This window comes from Salmo salar, chromosome 11 (assembly GCF_965601325.2).
Source record: "Salmo salar chromosome 11, fSalSal1, whole genome shotgun sequence".
In the NCBI taxonomy this organism is placed as follows: Eukaryota; Metazoa; Chordata; class Actinopteri; order Salmoniformes; family Salmonidae; genus Salmo; species Salmo salar.
In genome coordinates, this window is record NC_138301.1 from 124,681,660 (window position 1) to 124,699,612 (window position 17,953).

General features: G+C 48.1%; 1 protein-coding gene across 1 annotated transcript in view; it reads left to right on the forward strand.

Moving 5' to 3' along the window:
* The window catches only part of polq (polymerase (DNA directed), theta), a 122,044-nt gene extending 104,407 nt beyond the window's left edge, over positions 1-17,637 (forward strand). The window contains exons 33-35 of the mRNA XM_082957597.1: positions 10,718-10,853; positions 11,852-11,952; positions 16,961-17,637. Coding sequence (XP_082813723.1) covers positions 10,718-10,853; positions 11,852-11,952; positions 16,961-17,074 — 351 coding nt within the window. The 3' untranslated portion in view covers positions 17,075-17,637. The remainder of the gene's footprint in view (positions 1-10,717; positions 10,854-11,851; positions 11,953-16,960) is intronic.
* Positions 17,638-17,953: the final 316 nt, after the last annotated feature.

The following is a 17,953-nucleotide window of genomic DNA, read 5'->3' on the forward strand; positions in this document are numbered from 1 at the left end:
GGACACACCAACACCAGGAAACAGGTAGCTAACAGGACACACCAACACCAGGAAACAGGTAGCTAACATTACACACCAACACCAGGAAACAGGTAGCTAACAGGACACACCAACACCAGGAAACAGGTAGCTAACAGGACACACCAACACCAGGAAACAGGTAGCTAACATCACACACCAACACCAGGAAACAGGTAGCTAACATCACACACCAACACCAGGAAACAGGTAGCTAACATCACACACCAACACCAGGAAACAGGAAGCTAACAGGACACACCAACACCAGGAAACAGGTAGCTAACAGGATACACCAACACCAGGAAACAGGTAGCTAACATCACACACCAACACCAGGAAACAGGTAGCTAACCGGACACACCAACACCAGGAAACAGGTAGCTAACAGGACACACCAACACCAGGAAACAGGTAGCTAACAGGACACACCAACGGCTACACCAGGAAACAGGTAGCTAACATCACACACCAACACCAGGAAACAGGTAGCTAACAGGACACACCAACACCAGGAAACAGGTAGCTAACAGGACACACCAACACCAGGAAACAGGTAGCTAACATCACACACCAACACCAGGAAACAGGTAGCTAACAGGACACACCAACACCAGGAAACAGGTAGCTAACAGGACACACCAACACCAGGAAACAGGTAGCTAACATCACACACCAACACCAGGAAACAGGTAGCTAACAGGACACACCAACACCAGGAAACAGGTAGCTAACAGGACACACCAACACCAGGAAACAGGTAGCTAACACCACACACCAACACCAGGAAACAGGTAGCATACATCACACCAACACCAGGAAACAGGTAGCTAACAGGACACAGCAACACCAGGAAACAGGTAGCTAACATCACACACCAACACCAGGAAACAGGTAGCTAACATCACACACCAACACCAGGAAACACCAACACCAGGAAACAGGTAGCTAACAGGACACACCAACACCAGGAAACAGGTAGCTAACAGGACACACCAACACCAGGAAACGGGTAGCTAACAGGACACACCAACACCAGGAAACAGGTAGCTAACATCACACACCAACACCAGGAAACAGGTAGCTAACATCACACACCAACACCAGGAAACAGGTAGCTAACAGGACACACCAACACCAGGAAACAGGTAGCTAACAGGACACACCAACGGCTACACCAGGAAACAGGTAGCTAACATCACACACCAACACCAGGAAACAGGTAGCTAACAGGACACACCAACACCAGGAAACAGGTAGCTAACAGGACACACCAACACCAGGAAACAGGTAGCTAACATCACACACCAACACCAGGAAACAGGTAGCTAACATCACACACCAACACCAGGAAACAGGTAGCTAACAGGATACACCAACACCAGGAAACAGGTAGCTAACAGGACACACCAACACCAGGAAACAGGTAGCTAACATCACACACCAACACCAGGATACAGGAAGCTAACAGGACACACCAACACCAGGAAACAGGTAGCTAACAGGATACACCAACACCAGGAAACAGGTAGCTAACAGGACACACCAACACCAGGAAACAGGTAGCTAACATCACACACCAACACCAGGAAACAGGTAGCTAACAGGACACACCAACACCAGGAAACAGGTAGCTAACAGGACACACCAACACCAGGAAACAGGTAGCTAACAGGACACACCAACACCAGGAAACAGGTAGCTAACAGGACACACCAACACCAGGAGACAGGTAGCTAACAGGACACACCAGGAAACAGGTAGCTAACATCAGACACCAACACCAGGAAACAGGTAGCTAACATCACACACCAACACCAGGAAACAGGTAGCTAACAGGACACACCAACGGCTACACCAGGAAACAGGTAGCTAACAGGACACACCAACGGCTACACCAGGAAACAGGTAGCTAACATCACACACCAACACCAGGAAACAGGTAGCTAACAGGACACACCAACACCAGGAAACAGGTAGCTAACAGGACACACCAACACCAGGAAACAGGTAGCTAACATCACACACCAACACCAGGAAACAGGTAGCTAACAGGACACACCAACACCAGGAAACAGGTAGCTAACATCACACACCAACACCAGGAAACAGGTAGCTAACAGGACACACCAACACCAGGAAACAGGTAGCTAACATCACACACCAACACCAGGAAACAGGTAGCTAACAGGACACACCAACACCAGGAAACAGGTAGCTAACATCCCACACCAACACCAGGAAACAGGTAGCTAACAGGACACACCAACACCAGGAAACATCACACACCAACACCAGGAAACAGGTAGCTAACAGGACACACCAACACCAGGAAACAGGTAGCTAACATCACACACCAACACCAGGAAACAGGTAGCTAACAGGACACACCAACACCAGGAAACAGGTAGCTAACATCAACACCAGGAAACAGGAAGCTAACAGGATACACCAACACCAGGAAACAGGTAGCTAACATCACACACCAACACCAGGAAACAGGTAGCTAACATCACACACCAACACCAGGAAACAGGTAGCTAACAGGACACACCAACACCAGGAAACAGGTAGCTAACAGGACACACCAACACCAGGAAACAGGTAGCTAACATCACACACCAACACCAGGAAACAGGTAGCTAACAGGACACACCAACGGCTACACCAGGAAACAGGTAGCTAACATCACACACCAACACCAGGAAACAGGTAGCTAACAGGACACACCAACACCAGGAAACAGGTAGCTAACAGGACACACCAACACCAGGAAACAGGTAGCTAACATCACACACCAACACCAGGAAACAGGTAGCTAACAGGACACACCAACATCAGGAAACAGGTAGCTAACATCACACACCAACACCAGGAAACAGGTAGCTAACATCACACACCAACACCAGGAAACAGGTAGCTAACAGGACACACCAACACCAGGAAACAGGTAGCTAACATCACACACCAACACCAGGAAACAGGTAGCTAACATCACACACCAACACCAGGAAACAGGTAGCTAACAGGACACACCAACACCAGGAAACAGGTAGCTAACATCACACACCAACACCAGGAAACAGGTAGCTAACATCACACACCAACACCAGGAAACAGGAAGCTAACAGGACACACCAACACCAGGAAACAGGTAGCTAACAGGATACACCAACAGCAGGAAACCGGTAGCTAACAGGACACACCAACACCAGGAAACAGGTAGCTAACATCACACACCAACACCAGGAAACAGGTAGCTAACAGGACACACCAACACCAGGAAACAGGTAGCTAACATCACACACCAACACCAGGAAACAGGTAGCTAACATAACACACCAACACCAGGAAACAGGTAGCTAACAGGATACACCAACACCAGGAAACAGGTAGCTAACAGGACACACCAACGGCTACACCAGGAAACAGGTAGCTAACATCACACACCAACACCAGGAAACAGGTAGCTAACAGGACACACCAACACCAGGAAACAGGTAGCTAACAGGACACACCAACACCAGGAAACAGGTAGCTAACATCACACACCAACACCAGGAAACAGGTAGCTAACAGGACACACCAACACCAGGAAACAGGTAGCTAACAGGACACACCAACACCAGGAAACAGGTAGCTAACAGGACATACCAACGGCTACACCAGGAAACAGGTAGCTAACATCACACACCAACACCAGGAAACAGGTAGCTAACAGGACACACCAACACCAGGAAACAGGTAGTTAACATCACACACCAACACCAGGAAACAGGTAGCTAACAGGACACACCAACACCAGGAAACAGGTAGCTAACATCAACACCAACACCAGGAAACAGGAAGCTAACAGGATACACCAACACCAGGAAACAGGTAGCTAACAGGACACACCAACACCAGGAAACAGGTAGCTAACATCAGAAACCAACACCAGGAAACAGGTAGCTAACATCAGACACCAACACCAGGAAACAGGTAGCTAACAGGACACACCAACACCAGGAAACAGGTAGCTAACATCACACACCAACACCAGGAAACAGGTAGCTAACAGGACACACCAACACCAGGAAACAGGTAGCTAACAGGACACACCAACACCAGGAAACAGGTAGCTAACATCACACACCAACACCAGGAAACAGGTAGCTAACATCACACACCAACACCAGGAAACAGGTAGCTAACAGGACACACCAACACCAGGAAACAGGTAGCTAACATCACACACCAACACCAGGAAACAGGTAGCTAACATCACACACCAACACCAGGAAACAGGTAGCTAACATCACACACCAACACCAGGAAACAGGAAGCTAACAGGACACACCAACACCAGGAAACAGGTAGCTAACAGGATACACCAACAGCAGGAAACCGGTAGCTAACAGGACACACCAACACCAGGAAACAGGTAGCTAACATCACACACCAACACCAGGAAACAGGTAGCTAACAGGACACACCAACACCAGGAAACAGGTAGCTAACAGGATACACCAACACCAGGAAACAGGTAGCTAACAGGACACACCAACGGCTACACCAGGAAACAGGTAGCTAACATCACACACCAACACCAGGAAACAGGTAGCTAACAGGACACACCAACACCAGGAAACAGGTAGCTAACAGGACACACCAACACCAGGAAACAGGTAGCTAACAGGACATACCAACGGCTACACCAGGAAACAGGTAGCTAACATCACACACCAACACCAGGAAACAGGTAGCTAACAGGACACACCAACACCAGGAAACAGGTAGCTAACAGGACACACCAACACCAGGAAACAGGTAGCTAACAGGACACACCAACGGCTACACCAGGAAACAGGTAGCTAACATCACACACCAACACCAGGAAACAGGTAGCTAACAGGACACACCAACACCAGGAAACAGGTAGCTAACAGGACACACCAACACCAGGAAACAGGTAGCTAACATCACACACCAACACCAGGAAACAGGTAGCTAACATCGCACACCAACACCAGGAAACAGGTAGCTAACAGGATACACCAACACCAGGAAACAGGTAGCTAACAGGACACACCAACACCAGGAAACAGGTAGCTAACATCACACACCAACACCAGGAAACAGGAAGCTAACAGGACACACCAACACCAGGAAACGGGTAGCTAACAGGATACACCAACACCAGGAAACAGGTAGCTAACAGGACACACCAACACCAGGAAACAGGTAGCTAACAGGACACACCAACACCAGGAAACAGGTAGCTAACATCACACACCAACACCAGGAAACAGGTAGCTAACAGGACACACCAACACCAGGAAACAGGTAGCTAACAGGACACACCAACACCAGGAAACAGGTAGCTAACAGGACACACCAACACCAGGAAACAGGTAGCTAACATCACACACCAACACCAGGAAACAGGAAGCTAACAGGACACACCAACACCAGGAAACGGGTAGCTAACAGGATACACCAACACCAGGAAACAGGTAGCTAACAGGACACACCAACACCAGGAAACAGGTAGCTAACAGGACACACCAACACCAGGAAACAGGTAGCTAACAGGACACACCAACGGCTACACCAGGAAACAGGTAGCTAACAGGACACACCAACGGCTACACCAGGAAACAGGTAGCTAACATCACACACCAACACCAGGAAACAGGTAGCTAACAGGACACACCAACACCAGGAAACAGGTAGCTAACAGGACACACCAACACCAGGAAACAGGTAGCTAACATCACACACCAACACCAGGAAACAGGTAGCTAACAGGACACACCAACACCAGGAAACAGGTAGCTAACATCACACACCAACACCAGGAAACAGGTAGCTAACAGGACACACCAACACCAGGAAACAGGTAGCTAACATCCAACACCAGGAAACAGGTAGCTAACAGGACACACCAACACCAGGAAACAGGTAGCTAACAGGACACACCAACACCAGGAAACAGGTAGCTAACAGGACACACCAACACCAGGAAACAGGTAGCTAACATCACACACCAACACCAGGAAACATGTAGCTAACAGGACACACCAACACCAGGAAACAGGTAGCTAACATCACACACCAACACCAGGAAACAGGTAGCTAACAGGACACACCAACACCAGGAAACTGGTAGCTAACAGGACACACCAGGAAACAGGTAGCTAACAGGACACACCAACGGCTACACCAGGAAACAGGTAGCTAACATCACACACCAACACCAGGAAACAGGTAGCTAACAGGACACACCAACACCAGGAAACAGGTAGCTAACAGGACACACCAACACCAGGAAACAGGTAGCTAACAGGACACACCAACACCAGGAAACAGGTAGCTAACAGGACACACCAACACCAGGAAACAGGTAGCTAACAGGACACACCAACACCAGGAAACAGGTAGCTAACATCACACACCAACACCAGGAAACAGGTAGCTAACAGGATACACCAACACCAGGAAACAGGTAGCTAACAGGACACACCAACACCAGGAAACAGGTAGCTAACATCACACACCAACACCAGGAAACAGGAAGCTAACAGGACACACCCACACCAGGAAACAGGTAGCTAACATCACACACCAACACCAGGAAACAGGTAGCTAACATCACACACCAACACCAGGAAACAGGTAGCTAACATAAACATGCTAACATAACACAGTGTGTGTGTGTCTCTTCACAGTCCCCGCTGTTCCATAAGGTGTATTTTTAACTGGTTTTAAATCTGATTCTACTGCTGCATCAGTTACCTGATGTGGAATAGAGTTCCATGTAGTCATGGCTCTATGTAGGACTGTGCACCTCCCATAGTCTGTTCTGGACTTGGGGACTGTGAAGAGACCTCTGGTGGCATGTCTTGTGGGGTATGCATGGGTGTCTGAGCTGTGTGCTAGTCGTTTAAACAGACACCTCGGTAAATTCAGCTTTAGCTGTTAGCTACCTCTTACTAAAACAAGTTGTGATGACGTCAATCTCTGCTCCACTTGAGCCAAGAGAGATTTACATGAATATTATCTCTCTGTGTCCATCCAAGAGCCAGCCATGCTGCCCTGTTCTGAGCCAATTTTTCTTAGTCCCTCTTTGTGGCACCTGACCACACGACTGAACAGTAGTCCAGGTGCGACTAGGGCTGTTGCATTGACCATATTACCGCCACACCGGCGGTCACGAGTCATGAAGGCAGTCAAATTACAAGTGACCGTTTAGTCATGGTAATTAGGCTTCTCCAAGCTCTGATGCTGGATGATAGCGGGGTGAACAGGCAGTGGCTCGGGTTGTTGTCCTTGATGATCTTTTTGGCCTTCCTGTGACATCGGGTGCTGTAGGTGTCCTGGAGGGCAGGTAGTTTGCCCCCCGGTAATGCGTTGGGTAGACCGCACCACCCTCTGGAGAGCCCTGTGGTTGTGGGCGGTGCAGTTTCCGTACCAGGCGGTGATACAGTCCGACAGGATGCTCTCAATTGTGCATCTGTAAAGGTTTGTGAGGGTTTTAGGTGACAAGCCAAATTTCTGTTGCCTCTTCTTCACCACACTGTGGTGACATTGAGTGAGAGGTTGTTTTCCTGAACACCACACTCCGAATGCCCTCACCTCCTCCCTATAGGCTGTCTCGTCGTCGTTGGTCATTAGTAGCCTACTAAACTTGCTAACTGCCCGATACTCAGCACTCTATTGCAAATGAATTCGAACAAATCTAATCAAATAGTTGCCGGGGACTTTAATGCAGGGAAACTTAAATCCGTTTTACCTAATTACTATCAGCATGTTAAAACCTCTGGACCACCTTTACTCCACACACAGAGACGAGTACAAAGCTCTCCCTGGCCCTCCATTTGGCAAGTCTGACCATAATTCTATCCTCCTGATTCCTGCTTACAAGCAAAAACTAAAGCAGGAAGCACCAGTGACTCAGTCAATAAAAAAAGTGGTCAGATGATGCAGATGCTAAACTACAGGACTGTTTTGCTGCACAGACTGGAACATGTATTGGGATTCCTCCGATGGCATTGAGGAGTACACCACATCAGTCACTGGCTTCATCAATAAGTGTATCGATGACGTCGTCCCCACAGTGACTGTACGTACATACCCCAACCAGAAGCCATGGATTACAGGCAACATCCGCACTGAGCTACAGGGTAGAGCTGCCGCATTCAAGGAGCGGGACTCTAACCCGGAAAGTTTATAAGAAATCCCGTTATGCCCTCTGATGAACCATCAAACAGGCAAAGCGTCAGTACATAACTAAGATTGAATCATACTACACCGGCTCTGACGCTCGTCGGCTGTGGCAGGGCTTGCAAACTATTACAGATTACAAATGGAAGCACTGCCACAATCTGCCCAGTGACACGAGCCTACTAGATGAGCTAAATTACTTATATTCTCGCTTCGAGGCAAGTAACACTGAAACATGCATGAGAGCATCAGCTGTTCCGGAAGACTGTGTGATCACGCTCTCCCGTAGCCGATGTGAGGAAGACCTTTACACAGGTCAACATTCACAAGGCCGCAGGGCCAGACGGATTACCAGGACGCGTACTCTGAGCATGCGCTGACCAACTGGCAAGTGTCTTCACTGACATTTTCTACCATTTAACATGTTTCAAGCAGACTTGACTGATAACCTGGACCAGGTTGCAGGCTCTGGTTACAGTTTGAAGTTTTTGCTTGATGAAAGCCAGTCAATATTTAAATAACCCAGAAAATATACTTCTCTGTTGGTATCACATGCGTTTCACACATTATCCAGATACTGACTGTTAGTACTTGGTGGTCTATAGCAGCTTCCCACCAGAATGGGCTTTAGGTGAGGACAGATGAACCTGTAGCCATATTACTTCAACAGGATTTAACCTAAGTTGTGTGTGTTACTAAGTTGTGTGTAATTCTAAGTTGTGTGTTACTAACAGTTGAAGTCAGAAGTTTACATACACCTTAGCCAAATACATTTAAACTCCGTTTTTCACAATTCCTCACAATTTAATCCTCGTAAAAATTCCCTGTCTTTGGTCAGTTAGGATCACCACTTTATTTTAAGAATGTGAAATGTCAGAATAATAGTAGAGAGAATGATTTATTTCAGCTTTTATTTCTTTCATCACATTCCCAGTGGGTCAGAAGTTTACATACACTCAATCAGTATTTGGTAAGATTGCCTATAAAATGTTAAACTTGGGTCAAACGTTTCGGGTAGCCTTCCACAAGCTTCCCACAATAAGTTGGGTGAATTTTGGCCCATTCCTCCTGACAGAGCTGGTGTAACTGAGTCAGGTTTGTAGGCCTCCTTGCTCGCACACGCTTTTTAAGTTCTGCCCACAAATCTTCTATGGGATTGAGGTCAGGGCTTTATGATGGCCACTCCAATACCTTGACTTTGTTGTCCTTAAGCCAATTTGCCACAACTTTGGAAGTATGCTTGGGGTCATTGTCCATTTGGAAGACCCATTTGCCACCAAGCTTCAACTTCCTGACTGATGTCTTGAGATGTTGCTTCAATATATCCACATAATTTTCCTTTCTCATGACGCCATCTATTTTATGAAGTGCACCAGTCCCTCCTGCAGCAAAGCACCCCCCACAACATGATGCTGCCACCCCCGTGCTTCACGGTTGGGATGGTGTTCTTCGGCTTGCAAGCCTCCACCTTTTTCCTCCAAACATAACGATGGTCATTATGGCCAAACAGTTCTCTTTTTTGTTTCATCAGACCAGAGGACATTTCTCCAAAAAGTACGATCTTTGTCCTCATGTGCAGTTGCAAACCGTAGTCTTGCTTTTTTATGGCAGTTTTGGAGCAGTGGCTTCTTCCTTGCTGAGCGGCCTTTCAGGTTATGTCAATATAGGACTCGTTTTACTGTGGATATAGATACTTTTGTACCTGTTTCCTCCAGCATCTTCACAAGGTCCTTTGCTGTTGTTCTGGGATTGATTTGCACTTTTCGCACCAAAGTACATTCATCTCTAGGAGACAGAACGTGTCTCCTTCCTGAGCGGTATGACGGCTGCGTGGTCCCATGGTGTTTATACTTGCGTACTATTGTTTGTACAGATGAACGTGGTACCTTCAGGTGTTGGGAAATTGCTCCCAAGGATGAGCCAGACTTGTGGAAGTCTACAATTGTTTTTCTGAGGTCTTGGCTGATTTCTTTTGATTGTCCCATGATGTCAAGCAAAGAGGCACTGAGTTTGAAGGTAGGCCTTGAAATACACCCACAGGTACACCTCCAATTGACTCAAATGATGTCAATTAGCCTATCAGAAGCTTCTAAAGCCATGACATCATTTTCTGGAATTTTCCAAGCTGTTTAAAGGCACAGTCAACTTAGTTTATGTAAACTTCAGACCGACTGGAATTGTGATACAGTAAATTATAAGTGAAATAATCTGTCTGTAAACAATTGTTTGAAAAATTACTTGTGTCATGCACAAAGTAGATGTCCTAACCGACTTGCCAAAACTATAGTTTGTTAACAAGACATTTGTGGAGTGGTTGAAAAACGAGTTTTAATGACTCCAACCTACGTGTATGTTAACTTCCGACTTCAACTGTAAGGTGTGTGTGTGTGTGTGTGTGTGTGTGTGTGTGTGTGTGTGTGTGTGTGTGTGTGTGTGTGTGTGTGTGTGTGTGTGTGTGTGTGTGTGTGTGTGTGTGTGTGTGAATCCTCTTCAGGCAGAGCGTCAGGCTGTAAACACGACAGTCCAGGGATCGGCTGCAGACATCGTTAAACTGGCTACCGTCAACATACAGCAATGTCTGAGAGAAACCTACCCTGCTGCCCCTCTCTCACACCAGCACACACACACAGGTAACACACACACACACACACACACCTACCCTGCTGCCCCTCTCTCACACCAACACACACACACAGGTAACACACACACACACACACACACACACCTACCCTGCTGCCCCTCTCTCACACCACCACACACACACACACACACACACACACACACACACACACACACACACACACACACACACACACACACAGGTAACACACACACACCTACCCTGCTGCCCCTCTCTCACACCAACACACACACACAGGTAACACACACACACACATACACACACACCTACCCTGCTGCCCCTCTCTCACACCAACACACACACACAGGTAACACACACACATACACACACACCTACCCTGCTGCCCCTCTCTCACACCAACACACACACACCAACATACAGGTGAATACACTGAGCTCTGCGTGTCATAGTGAATACACTGAGCTCTGGAAGGGCCAGGTACAGAGCATTCAGAAAGTATTCAGACCCCTAGACTTTACACATTTTGTTACATTACAGCCTTATTCTAAAATGGATTAAATAGTCCCCCCCCCCCTCTCCTAATTAATCTACACACAATACCCCATAATGACATCACAATACCCCATAATGACATCACAATACCCCATAATGACATCACAATACCCCATAATGACATCACAATACCCCATAATGACATGACAAAGCAAAAAACAGGTTTTTAAAAATGTCAAACTGAAATACTTTATTTACAAGTATACAGACCCTTTGCTATGAGACTCTAAATTATTTTTAATAAAATGTGTAAAAGCGGAAGGGGTCTGAATACTTTGTTAATGCGCAGTATTGTAAAGAGTCATGGCAGGGGTATATATTGATGTTTTATAGAGAGTCGTGGCAGGGGTATATATTGATGTATACATTATATTTTATAGAGAGTCGTGGCAGGGGTATATATTGATGTATACATTATATTTTATAGAGAGTCGTGGCAGGGGTATATATTGATGTATACATTATATTTTATAGAGAGTCGTGGCAGGGCTGTTCAACGTCATCGTGGGGCGTTTTTCATCCTGCAGCTTCATGATGAACTCATCTATGAGACCGCAGAGGAGGACCTCATACAGGTAACACTCTGACCTTTAACCCCTGACCTCATACAGGTAACACTCTGACCTTTAACCCCTGACCTCATACAGGTAATACTGACCTAACCTCATACAGGTAACACTCTGACCTTTAACCCCTGACCTCATACAGGTAACACTCTGACCTTTAACCCCTGACCTCATACAGGTAACACTCTGACCTTTAACCCCTGACCTCATACAGGTAACACTCTGACCTTTAACCTCTGACCTTTAACCCCTGACCTCATACAGGTAACACTCTGACCTTTAACCCCTGACCTTATACAGTGTTAGGTTCTAAACTGACAGTAAAAACTACTGGACAACTAGGACAAGCTCAAACCATGTTTATTCACCCAATGGGTCAGACAGCTGAACAGACAAAGACTTGTTCCCACCAGCACCAGTATATATACACCCCCCTTTAGGGGAAGTCTCCACCTTCCTTGTAAACATGACATCTTTATTGCTAGGCAGGAAGTTAATGTGACCTGACCTCGGCCCCCATTCCTCACTAATCCACAGCTATCTACCCTTATCAGTGACCTGACCTCGGTCCCCATTCCTCACTAATCCACAGCTATCCACCCTTATCAGTGACCTGACCTCGGTCCCCATTCCCCACTAATCCACATCTATCCACCCTTATCAGTGACCTGACCTTGGCCCCCATTCCTCACTAATCCCCAGCTATCCACCCTTATCAGTGACCTGACCTGACCTCGGCCCCCATTCCTCACTAATCCACAGCTATCCACCCTTATCAGTGACCTGACCTGACCTCGGTCCCCATTCCTCACTAATCCACAGCTATCCACCCTTATCAGTGACCTGACCTTGGCCCCCATTCCTCACTAATCCACAGCTATCCACCCTTATCAGTGACCTGACCTCGGTCCCCATTCCTCACTAATCCACAGCTATCCACCCTTATCAGTGACCTGACCTCGGCCCCCATTCCTCACTAATCCACAGCTATCCACCCTTATCAGTGACCTGACCTGACCTCAGCCCCCATTCCTCACTAATCCACAGCTATCCACCCTTATCAGTGACCTGACCTCGGTCCCCATTCCTCACTAATCCACAGCTATCCACCCTTATCAGTGACCTGACCTTGGCCCCCATTCCTCACTAATCCACAGCTATCCACCCTTATCAGTGACCTGACCTCGGTCCCCATTCCTCACTAATCCACATCTATCCACCCTTATCAGTGACCTGACCTGACCTCAGTCCCCATTCCTCACTAATCCACAGCTATCCACCCTTATCAGTGACCTGACCTGACCTCAGCCCCCATTCCTCACTAATCCACAGCTATCCACCCTTATCAGTGACCTGACCTTGGCCCCCATTCCTCACTAATCCACAGCCATCCACCCTTATCAGTGACCTGACCTCGGTCCCCATTCCTCACCTATCCACCCTTATCAGTGACCTGACCTGACCTCGGCCCCCATTCCTCACTAATCGACATCTATCCACCCTTATCAGTGACCTGAACTGACCTCAGTCCCCATTCCTCACTAATCCACAGCTATCCACCCTTATCAGTGACCTGACCTGACCTCAGCCCCCATTCCTCACTAATCCACAGCTATCCACCCTTATCAGTGACCTGAGCTCGGTCCCCATTCCTCACTAATCCACAGCTATCCACCCTTATCAGTGACCTGACCTGACCTCAGTCCCCATTCCTCACTAATCCACAGCTATCCACCCTTATCAGTGACCTGACCTGACCCCAGCCCCCATTCCTCACTAATCCACAGCTATCCACCCTTATCAGTGACCTGAGCTCGGTCCCCATTCCTCACTAATCCACATCTATCCACCCTTATCAGTGACCTGACCTCGGCCCCCATTCCTCACTAATCCACAGCTATACACCCTTATCAGTGACCTGACCTCGGTCCCCATTCCTCACTAATCCACAGCTATCCACCCTTATCAGTGACCTGACCTCGGTCCCCATTCCTCACTAATCCACAGCTATCCACCCTTATCAGTGACCTGACCTCGGTCCCCATTCCTCACTAATCCACAGCTATCCACCCTTATCAGTGACCTGACCTCGGTCCCCATTCCTCACTAATCCACAGCTATCCACCCTTATCAGTGACCTGACCTCGGTCCCCATTCCTCACTAATCCCCAGCTATCCACCCTTATCAGTGACCTGACCTCGGTCCCCATTCCTCACTAATCCACAGCTATCCACCCTTATCAGTGACCTGACCTCGGTCCCCATTCCTCACTAATCCACAGCTATCCACCCTTATCAGTGACCTAACCTCGGTCCCCATTCCTCACTAATCCACAGCTATCCACCCTTATCAGTGACCTGACCTCGGTCCCCATTCCTCACTAATCCACAGCTATCCACCCTTATCAGTGACATGACCTCGGTCCCCATTCCTCACTAATCCACAGCTATCCACCCTTATCAGTGACCTGAGCTCGGTCCCCATTCCTCACTAATCCACAGCTATCCACCCTTATCAGTGACCTGACCTGACCTCGGCCCCCATTCCTCACTAATCCACATCTATCCACCCTTATCAGTGACCTGACCTCGGTCCCCATTCCTCACTAATCCACAGCTATCCACCCTTATCAGTGACCTGAGCTCGGTCCCCATTCCTCACTAATCCACAGCTATCCACCCTTATCAGTGACCTGAGCTCGGTCCCCATTCCTCACTAATCCACAGCTATCCACCCTTATCAGTGACCTGACCTGACCTCGGCCCCCATTCCTCACTAATCCACATCTATCCACCCTTATCAGTGACCTGACCTCGGTCCCCATTCCTCACTAATCCCCAGCTATCCACCCTTATCAGTGACCTGACCTCGGTCCCCATTCCTCACTAATCCACAGCTATCCACCCTTATCAGTGACCTGACCTCAGTCCCCATTCCTCACTAATCCACAGCTATCCACCCTTATCAGTGACCTGACCTCAGTCCCCATTCCTCACTAATCCACAGCTATCCACCCTTATCAGTGACCTGACCTGACCTCAGTCCCCATTCCTCACTAATCCACAGCTATCCACCCTTATCAGTGACCTGACCTGACCCCAGCCCCCATTCCTCACTAATCCACAGCTATCCACCCTTATCAGTGACCTGAGCTCGGTCCCCATTCCTCACTAATCCACATCTATCCACCCTTATCAGTGACCTGACCTCGGCCCCCATTCCTCACTAATCCACAGCTATACACCCTTATCAGTGACCTGACCTCGGTCCCCATTCCTCACTAATCCACAGCTATCCACCCTTATCAGTGACCTGACCTCGGTCCCCATTCCTCACTAATCCACAGCTATCCACCCTTATCAGTGACCTGACCTCGGTCCCCATTCCTCACTAATCCACAGCTATCCACCCTTATCAGTGACCTGACCTCGGTCCCCATTCCTCACTAATCCACAGCTATCCACCCTTATCAGTGACCTGACCTCGGTCCCCATTCCTCACTAATCCACAGCTATCCACCCTTATCAGTGACCTGACCTCGGTCCCCATTCCTCACTAATCCACAGCTATCCACCCTTATCAGTGACCTGACCTCGGTCCCCATTCCTCACTAATCCACAGCTATCCACCCTTATCAGTGACCTAACCTCGGTCCCCATTCCTCACTAATCCACAGCTATCCACCCTTATCAGTGACCTGACCTCGGTCCCCATTCCTCACTAATCCACAGCTATCCACCCTTATCAGTGACATGACCTCGGTCCCCATTCCTCACTAATCCACAGCTATCCACCCTTATCAGTGACCTGAGCTCGGTCCCCATTCCTCACTAATCCACAGCTATCCACCCTTATCAGTGACCTGACCTGACCTCGGCCCCCATTCCTCACTAATCCACATCTATCCACCCTTATCAGTGACCTGACCTCGGTCCCCATTCCTCACTAATCCACAGCTATCCACCCTTATCAGTGACCTGAGCTCGGTCCCCATTCCTCACTAATCCACAGCTATCCACCCTTATCAGTGACCTGAGCTCGGTCCCCATTCCTCACTAATCCACAGCTATCCACCCTTATCAGTGACCTGACCTGACCTCGGCCCCCATTCCTCACTAATCCACATCTATCCACCCTTATCAGTGACCTGACCTCGGTCCCCATTCCTCACTAATCCCCAGCTATCCACCCTTATCAGTGACCTGACCTCGGTCCCCATTCCTCACTAATCCACAGCTATCCACCCTTATCAGTGACCTGACCTCGGTCCCCATTCCTCACTAATCCACATCTATCCACCCTTATCAGTGACCTGACCTGACCTCGGTCCCCATTCCTCACTAATCCACAGCTATCCACCCTTATCAGTGACCTGACCTCGGTCCCCATTCCTCACTAATCCACAGCTATCCACCCTTATCAGTGACCTGACCTCAGTCCCCATTCCTCACTAATCCACAGCTATCCACCCTTATCAGTGACCTGACCTGACCTCGGCCCCCATTCCTCACTAATCCACATCTATCCACCCTTATCAGTGACCTGACCTGACCTCGGTCCCCATTCCTCACTAATCCACAGCTATCCACCCTTATCAGTGACCTGAGCTCGGTCCCCATTCCTCACTAATCCACAGCTATCCACCCTTATCAGTGACCTCAGCCATGCGATTTCCTTTTCCCTCCCTTAGTAACATTCCAGGCCCCTCCTTCTTATCCAACCCCCATCGACCCCACCATAAACATTCCTCATACATGTAACCATTCACTTCTGGTGTTGCAAGTATTTCAAATTACAACCCAACAACAGGTACGTAACACTGATGTCCTATAGCCTTTATAAAGCTTCCTATAACCTTTATAAAGCTTCCTGTAACCATATAAATAGAAAAGGAATGGAACCGTGGCAATTTGGTAAACTCGCAATGGCTGCCAGTCCCCCCATTATGGCGGCATTGACTTGAATGGGGAGATCTGGTAAATTCTATTTCTATGTTTGTAATGTCTTTCTGTCTAGGTGGCTCAAATAGTGAAGAGAGAGATGGAGAGAGCTGTGAAGCTCTATGTTAAACTGAAAGCCAAGGTCAAGGTGGGACCCAGCTGGGGAAACCTGCAGGACCTGGACATCTGAACAACGGCCCAGTTATCTCCCCTTCCTCCCAAAGGACCTGGACAACGGCCCAGTTATCTCCCCTTCCTCCCAAAGGACCTGGACAACGGCCCAGTTATCTCCCCTTCCTCCCAAAGGACCTAGACAACGGCCCAGTTATCTCCCCTTCCTCCCAAAGGACCTGGACAACGGCCCAGTTATCTCCCCTTCCTCCCAAAGGACCTGGACAACGGCCCAGTTATCTCCCCTTCCTCCCAAAGGACCTGGACAACGGCCCAGTTATCTCCCCTTCCTCCCAGTTATCTCCCCTTCAAGAGGAATTACTGGGGCCTGTTGGTGGCGGGGCAGAGGCACAGTATTTATGAATATCTAGTGGAATTACAGTGTATGACGTTGTGGGTATAATGTTTGTGTCTTTAACATGTTTTTAACCAGCGTTCTGAATGTAATGTAACGAGGACGACTTTAGTGGGTTCACATCAACCTGCTGAGATGAAGGGGAAATGTGATGATGTTTTGATCCCAGTAATATTGATATAACATGGTGTGGTCACTGTCCACAATAAATACTATTGATAGAAGAACATGGTGTGGTTACTGTCCACTATAATACTATAACATGGTGTGGTTACTGTCCACTATAATACTATAACATGGTGTGGTTACTGTCCACTATAATACTATAACATGGTGTGGTTACTGTCCACTATAATACTATAACATGGTGTGGTTACTGTCCACTATAATACTATAACATGGTGTGGTTACTGTCCACTATAATACTATAACATGGTGTGGTTACTGTCCACTATAATACTATAACATGGTGTGGTTACTGTCCACTATAATACTATAACATGGTGTGGTCACTGTCCACTATAATACTATAACATGGTGTGG